Raw genomic sequence first — 8617 nt, forward strand, 5'->3', positions numbered from 1 at the left:
CACGTGGCTGGACAGTGAAAGTCTCTCACCTGCTCACACAGCAAGAGGAGATGCTCTTCCAAGGACCAAGAGTAGAATAGAGACCTGGTTTTTACAGGGTATAAACCCAGCTTAGAAAAACCTCTGATCTCAGCTCTGCCCACCACAAATCCCTGAGAACATTTATCCCATGTTTGCACACTCCAATGGCTGTGCCCACAAAAGCTGCACCAAAAGGTGCTGCAGCCAAGCAAGAAGGAGACTGAGCTCAGTTTTCCATCTGCTTTATAAGCATGTATTTAATGGGAGGGGAAGAAAGAGAGGGAGAGGTTGGTAGCCCAGTTTCCAAAATGGACAAGAATCCTATGGATCCTCCTGGTGAGGAGCTGCCCACCTACTGCCTGTCCCCTTCTCCTCTCAGAAGGTTCACTGCTTATGAAATTCAATTTTTTGAAGCAATTTGCACCTTAGTGGACAGTCACAGGAACTACTCATGCACATTGCTGAGGCTGTTAAGGATTTCCAAATACACCTCCACTAGCAGAAACCCTCAGGAGTAAAACCTCATGGAACCATCGGCCCAAATCCCATTCCCAAACAAGCTGCTGGTATCTTATTGCCAAAGATGTGAGGTACAGCAAGAGGCTGGGGGAACAGGGCTAACTAAGCCTGGGGAAAAGAAGGCTTTGGAGGAGCCTCGTGGCAACCTTCCAATGTGTAAAGGAGGTCATCAAGGAAACAGAGCCATGACCTTCACACCAGCACACAGCAGAAGGATGGGAGACAACAGGCACAAGATGAAGTAAGAGGTTTAGGATGGATACGAAAAAAACCAAACAACACAACTCTGTTTTCACCCTGAGAACAGTTAAGCAGTGAAGAGGTTGCCCACAGGGCTGGTGTCATCTCCATCCTCAGAGGTTTCACACCCCAGACTGGATAAAGTCCTGAGTAACCTGTTCTGACCTCACAGCTGATCCTGCTTCCAGCAGGAGCCTGGAGTGGAGATTTCCCACGCTCCCTTCCAGCCCAAATTACCAAGTGATCTATGGTCGGGAGCAAGGGAGCAAGTAGGTGTCAAACTGAAAGTAACACCAAGGAAAGCCAACAGGAGACTCCTCCTGAACTCTGGTTTGAAGAACTGAGCATGAAAAGCATTCTTAGGATACACTATAAACAGGGCACAGGGAAGGAAATATCTCCAGAGATAGAGGGATGCAGCTCAGTTCACTGTGGAAAAGCTGCTGGCTGTGTGGCAGCCTCGAAGCAGGGACAGACTAAAATTCTCCCTTCCCCTCCCACCCTCAGATATCCTTCTAGGATGGAAACCAGTACCTGGAGCATTCCCTCAGCCCAGGCAGGGCTGGCAGGAGCAGGAGGCAGAGCTCACCCATGTGTCCAGAAGGCTCGTTCCCATTTCTGAACAAATCCAGGGAAGTCCAGCCCCGGTCCATGCCCAGTGATGCACATGGAGTGACCAGCACTTATCTCCCCATCCCCAGTGCTGAATAAACTTTCACATGCCCAGGGAGCCTCTGCTCTGCTGCACAGCCCAGGGCTCTATTCTTACCAAGCAATGGCTTTAAAAGGCTCCTTTTCCTCCTCCATTAATTATCATGCCACTTCCTATATAAATCTCTTGTATATCATCTCCTATAGACATAAAGGTCAAGCTTAGGTTGCCCTCTGCTCTCATTGTATACTGGCTTTTCATTTCTTTGTTTCACATGGCCCAGACAAGGCCATAATACCCACCCTCTGCTCTGCCCTGGCCCTGGGATGCAAAGCTCAGAGCCCTCCACTATTCCTTGTGTTTGCCAAGGGACACAACAGACAACAGAGACATCCACAGCCATCCCTAATCCCAAAAGGAGAACAAGATTAAGCAAATTGCTGACAAACTCCTGGATCAATACAGCTGCACCAGCCACAGGAGCCTCAGCAAAACAGGGAGAGAAGAAACGACAACCCAAAGGTTTGTGGCACAGCACAGGGAGAATAATTTACTGTTACCTGGTTTTAATGTGGTTCTGGCTGCCACTGAAAATTTGGAAGATCAGAACAAAGCCAGATAAAAGTGACATCTCCTGGCCCCATCCTCAACTCCAGATACTCTCAAGGGTTTAATACCTTCGAGTTTTTCTTGTAGCCCCAAAGTTTTGAATTTGCTTTGAAATAGCCACAGTTTATAGCAGTGACCACACATTCAAAATGGTTTTGACAGCACTGAGCAAAATTACAGAAATGAGCACTCTTGGTAAGCTCTTTTCTCCTGCTCACCCCTCCTCCCTAGCAAATAAAACCTACTTTTAAGAATGGCATCTGTTTTCATGACCAGATTACTACTGAAGGTACTATGTGCCATTTCTGCATGATAAAATCCAATCACCTTCACTTTAAAAAGCCCAAACCAGCACTCCTGGCTTTTACTGGTCTACATAGAGCTGGAATAGTGACAGAGCAACGAGACATTCGATACCTGAGCTCCAACAAGGGGGTTCCAAACTCCAGCTGCCCGACCACGTGTCACAGGAGTCCCCCAAACTGTGCATTTCCCCCCTTCTCCCCCCTCAAGAACAGGACAAAAACATTTCTCTGTGATTCTTGCAGGCACAATTCTGTGACCAGAGGTGAAGGGGGACAGCACAGGCTGAGGCAGCTGGGCTGCACGAGACACCCAAGGTATTTACTGACCAGTTTTTAACGTGAAAACTCGTGTTTTCATCCTTCCCTGAAATCCTGGCTGTCAGAAGGCGCTGACTGCTTTTTACGGAGGGTGACAAGGCTGAGCTTTTCACTAGAAGGGCACCTGCAACATCCTTCAGCAAAGCAGAAATTTGTAGAGGGGAAGCACAGCAGCAAAAATAACCAGACAGCTCTGAGACCACCTCAGGACTGGAGGGGGAATTCTCTCCTTGCGGAGCCAAAGGGTCAAACACCAAGAAGAGCAAAGTCACAAGAGACCCAGTCCATTTCCCAGCCACCAATCCTCTGGGATTTGAGTGATCCAAAATGTAACCCTTCCAAAATGTTGATTCACAGCAACCAAGGGACTGTTGCTCCAAATTCAGCACCAGCAGAGCCCAGGGAAGGCCATGCTGCTGGAGCCACCAGCTGCCACTCACTCCAAGCACTGGGACAAACAGGGATTCCAGGAGATGCCCCGGAGGAAGGCACCAGGGAGGCACTCAGAAGGTGGGAGAGGCCTGGGGGTATCTCAGAACAATCACAGGGAGCACTCAAGTCTCAAGTGTGTGGAAGTTCTGCTTTGCTTTTCACTGTAATGGCACTAAAGAGGGAAGTGAGGAGAGTTGACTTCTCGGAGAACAGATTACAGGAACTCCAATCCTCCCCGCCAGAGACATTAGTGACAGGTCTGCACTTATCTCTGTGCCCTGTGTGAATGCAGGTCAGGCCATAAACCATTGAAACCAGAGCAGTGGCTGCATCCTTATAAATAACTTCAATATTTGAAGGTATCTGAACTGTCCACACCCTGTTCCACGGGATGCTTTTAACTATCTGTCTTGGGTGCCTCAGCCAGAAACTGAGTCCTGAGCACTCACCCTCCCGAGGGGAATATTTCCTCATGGAATAAAGCTAAAGAAGATGCATCCTCTACCTGCCTCTTACCTTCCCAGCCCTGTAACTAATTTTTAAAGCAAAAGAAAAATGAATTGCAAACCCATGAAAAATATCAAGTATAGTGGGTATGGTTCTTACCCCTTCCTTCCTTCTCACGAGTGGCATCAAATAAGAATTTCCCTTGCACAGAACCACAAACCCCTCCAGGATGGCCCCCAGTGCTGGGGAGGGTTTCTCCACAAGTGCAGTGACACTGTATTTCCGTGTGCACAACAGGCAATCTGGGTTTTATTGGCCATAAAGAAGGGTTATGGATTGGGGCTCTGACAGTTAAGTGGTGATGCACAGCTGCCAATGTTATTCCTCTGGTGTCTGCAATCCCAGTGGTAAAGACCAAAGGCTAAAAAAAATGATACCTGGACCAAAATACAGTTAAAAATACGATGCTGCCACACACCAAATTACTGCATGAAACCACCCTAATCCAGGGACTCAGATAACAATGAAAAGTAGATTATATTTACTTTAATCACAGAAACAAGCAACCACAGCAACTTGTAAAAGGATTAAGCAAATATAGCTCGTAATACAGAGGAGTAAAATTCTAATTGAACACCGAAATAGGTAGATTGTGCTTATTAGCACTGAGGATGCAATTCCAGAGATCCACTTGTCACTATTATCACCCCCACCTAAAAGCTGTGCCACCAACCTGTCCCCCTCAAAAACTGCCTCCCTGCATTCAGGGGAGGGGTGTTTCCCAACTGGATATTTCTGACTGGTTTGTTTTCCTCCCCATTGTGTGGAAAGGCTTTTATGAATTTTCATTCAAACTCTTGGCTCACTTTTTTTTTTTTTTTAAGTATAAATTGTGTCTAACAAGAAACACACCAGGGATCTCTTCAATCCCCAAAGGCACTTTCTTAAAAGGAGAGAGAACAAAGGAGAAAACCTCCCAGCATGTGCTTTCCAAACCAGCTCCTTAGGACAGTATCAAGAATGACAATACTCGAACATAAGCTTTTCTTTCTCCTTCTTTGATCCATGTATAATTGAATTGATTATTGCAAACTGTGTAATGATTTCCAAAAGACTTGAGTGCAAGGCAAAGATCACAACAATCTAATAACCAATTTAAAGAGATGTAAGAAATATTGAAGGAAAGATTTAATCACTCAAGTATACTCCTTCCAATTAGAAAGAGCTTTAAATAGCTTACCTTGAGATAAATTAGAGTCTGCGTGCAATTATACAGGAATAGTAATTAAGATCAGGAAAATTCACATATGCCTCAGCCTATGGAGTTATGGAGAACTCCACAGACTTTCCAGTTACCTTATTTCAGCAGCAGAAATGAAAACATACTGGTTCAATTTATCCAACCCTTCCAGAGTACCAAAGAATTCAGTAACCTCACAAGTCTGGGATCTGCAGAGTATGTTTGATCTTATCTGATTATTTTTTTTTTCCAATGGGACAAACAGTCCCAAATGGGGCAAAAGACTGAAATATCCTTGATTATGGTGAGATAATACATTACAAAAAAAAAAAGGCTATTTCACGATTTAAAGCTCCAGGAAAAGTTATGGCAAGTAAGACTGACCACTGTTTTTCTGGAGGGAGCAAGAACTTTAATTTGCCTGTGGCAATACCATGGTATCACATTCCCCAATTTACACGTGCAGTGCTACCCACAGGTCTTTACATGGGAAGGCAGCAAAGTTTTAGAAACTTGCCTAAGTTTTCCTGACATACTTTTTCTGGTAAGGCAAGCGAGTCACTGCACAATCACTACATTTGATTTTAGTTTTAAAGGTCACTGAAGCTGAAATCAATGCCATTTGCTAATTAATCGGAGGAGAAATGAAAATAATTAAAGGAATTCACTGGTCATTCTTCAAACAGCAGAGTCTTAATCACAAACCTTCCCTTAGGTACCTTTCAACTTGGAAAGAGAGAAGTTAAAAAGAATTTTCTGGGGATTTACTCCTGCTCAGAAAACACCCACTGCCCCCACGGACGATGTCACAGCTTTCCATTAGCCACGTTTTTCCAAGGAGCACTCACCTCATCCAGTACCTCCTAACTGAGCTGTGTTGCTCCTGGAAAACCACCCTGTGAGAGCTACGACCCAAAGCAGGAATTTTTCGTGCCCCCTTGTCTTCCCCTCTCCTTCCTGACACAGAAGGATCCACCCACACACCTTTTTTCCTTGTAAAAAAAAAAAATGTACTGAAGTCTTCAAAGTATAAACTCGTGAAGTAACTATTTTTTTTTACATCAAGCCCCCAAAACTAGAGGAAAACCCCAAGTTTTCACAGAATGCAGTGGGATCCTTCAGTGCCAGCCTGCAAGTGCCACTACCCTGAGCAGAAAAGTGAAAATGAAAATAAAATAGTCAGCTTGGCATTTATTCTCCAAGCTCCTGAGGCAGCAACAGTAAGTTTAGGAAAAATTAATTTTAAAAGTTGTGATTTCTTCCTACCGGTTCTCAATAAGGAAGTTTTAGAGAAGGATCAAGACAGAGGTCTGGGATGAGGAGCAGACACAGAAACAGCTCTGTGAAAGATCCACCTGTGAAGCTGCAGAGAAAGAGGAAAGGACAGGCCCCCCCAGCCTGATGGACCACAGGCTTCAGGTTTCAAAGCTCCCAAGATGGATAAATTGTCAATTTTCACAGCCAAATCCTGCCTTTCAGCCCCGTCCCTTGACCTGTCATCTTAACGCACACCCAAAAAAATCACTTTATTCCTTCTCTCTCCTCTCCTTTAACTCCATTTCAGTGAGTGTTGCTAATAAAGGCATCACATAAAGCCCATCTGGCTGCTGTGCACCCAAACCCCTCAGAGCTGGCTACCAAAGCACACTATTCCATTCGCCACGCTAAGACTGACAGGACTTTAATGCTGGAACCACATCCCAACCTTTTATCTCCTTATGTGGGAAGCACATTTTGAAAAGAAAAAGGACTTAAGGACAACACAGCTCAAGCAACACAGTAAGGTCTGAAAAACACCCAGAAAAACTAAGGCCAGAGGAGGATTTAAAGAAGGATCTGAGGGTCCTGAAGTTGGACACGCTCAAGGTTTTATACTTCTTCACCTCCTGACAGCTCCTTAAGCATCTAGAAATGAAAGTGCCCAATACCTTTGATATGCAGAAAACTGAGACCCACTGAATCTCTAGGGAAAAACAAAGTATTTCCGTAGTCATCTCTTACACATCCCGCAGTTTGTTACACCTTTAACGCACTTCTGATTTTACATATGTAACATAAACCCGATTTTGTGCCTTTCACCGAATTAACTTTAAAGCAGGAGACAGGAGCCCTCCTGGTGAATAACGACCCTGTGACAACTGCGATCAAACTCCCAAACTTCTGCCAGGCTGCCGGGCGTGCAGGGCAGGGTTTGCAGCCCCCACGCCCGGCACCGAAGCGATGGCAAAGTTTGGGGAAGGGGGGGGAACTCTTTTCCTTGGATTTTTGTGCGTGTGTCCAGAGAGGACGCCCCGCCAGCCGCTACGACGGTTCCTCAAAATCCCTGATGGATAACTGAAGTGATTACTGCGAAGTGCGTGACGACTTCCCAAAGGCCGAGGGGTGGAAGGCGAAGCTCGCGGGGGCTGCTCCCTGTGCCGAGCCCCCCAAAAAACCCACCCGGGCCGCACCGGGGGAGCTCCAACTCTGCTGCGGGGCGGCCGGAGCGCCCCGTTTCCATGCGTTTCGCAGGATGACAGGGACCGGCGCCAGCTCAGCCCCGCCGAACTCCTCCACCTCTGCCCGTGACGCGCTTTATCCCGCGGGGCGGGCGGCGAGCGGGGCCGCCCGGCGCGGTGCCCGCGCTGTCACCGCCGCACTCCCCGCAAACTTCGCGGGGAGCCCGAGGGCTCCTTCCCCCGCCCGCCCGCCCCGGCAGCGGCCGCGCTGCCCAGCGCCGGCACCCCCCGGGAGCTCGGCGGGGCCGCCGCCCTCCCCGCGCAGCCCGCCCGGCGCGGCCCGACCCGGCGGGCGCGGAGCGGGGCCGCCCGCGCTGCCCCGGCGGAGCGCGGCCGGCGAAGGGGGGGCGGCCAGGGGAAGGAAGGCAGCTCCGCGCTGCGCCGCCCGCCAGCGCTCCCCCCGTCCCTCCGCCCCCGCTGCCGGCGGCCGCCCCGCCGCGCCCGCCCCGGCGGGACCCGCGCCCGCCCCGGCCCGTCCCGGCCGCGGCCGCGGCGGCTCCGCGGGGGGACCCGGAGCTGCGCTTTACCTTTAGTTCCGCACTGTCCGCCATCTTGCGAGGCCGCGCGCAGGCGCAGTGAACCCCGCCGGGACACCGCCCCCCCCCTCCGCCGCCCCGCCCGCTCCCGGCGCGCAGCGTTTGAATCGCGGCGCCATTTTGTGCCTCCTCCTCGGGCGGGGGGTCCCCCCCGGTCCCCACCGCCGGTCCCCGCGCCCCTCAGCAGCGACCCTCGGCCCACAGCCCCGGTCCCTCCGCGGGGCCCCCCCAAGCCGCCCCGGTGGCCCCGCGTTGCCGCCGCCGCCCTGCCCGCAAAGTTTCCCCCCTTCCAGCGCGGCCCCCGCGGGTCGCTCCGTGAGGGGAGCGGGCGGCGCCCCCTGCGGGACCCGCGCCCCGGGACACCCCGGAGCGCCGGAGGGGAGCGGTGGGTCCCCGTCGCTGTAGTAAATAAATGAAGTTGATTAAAATCGGAATTTGCAGCTCTGCTTCCTGCTACATAATCCGCGGGTTTAAGTGGTTTAAGAGTGGAACAGCACGGGACGGGGCTGGGGTCCCTCAGCGGCGGTGAGGAACCCTCAGGCTCCTGGTCTGCACAAGCAGAGAGTGATGAGTTTTATAAATAATAAGTTTTATTCCCCTGGGCTTCTGCAGAAAAGTTCAGGGAATCATCACGAGCTTGCCCGGGTTTTCCTCTTACAGAGGAACAGCAATACAGGTGTTCTTGGGAGGCCTAAGGAGTTGGAGCAGAGCCTTGAGGTGCAAACTTGACCATTTCATGTCATTTTCGAGTAAAATGTGGGTTACTCCAACAGCAGACCAGGTAATACAGGGGGGAAATA

General features: G+C 50.0%; 1 protein-coding gene across 1 annotated transcript in view; it reads right to left on the reverse strand.

The window, feature by feature from the left end:
- PIAS1 (protein inhibitor of activated STAT 1) overlaps positions 1–7936 on the reverse strand; it is a 54380-nt gene extending 46444 nt beyond the window's left edge. Inside the window, 2 exon segments of the mRNA XM_027714710.2 lie at positions 7809–7888; positions 7891–7936. Of these exon segments, the coding sequence (XP_027570511.2) occupies positions 7809–7888; positions 7891–7936 (126 nt within the window).
- Between the last annotated feature and the right edge of the window lie 681 nt (positions 7937–8617).

This window comes from Pipra filicauda, unplaced genomic scaffold, assembly GCF_003945595.2.
Source record: "Pipra filicauda isolate LSUMZ 115617 unplaced genomic scaffold, ASM394559v2 scaffold70_size2993248_pilon, whole genome shotgun sequence".
Classification (NCBI taxonomy): Eukaryota; Metazoa; Chordata; class Aves; order Passeriformes; family Pipridae; genus Pipra; species Pipra filicauda.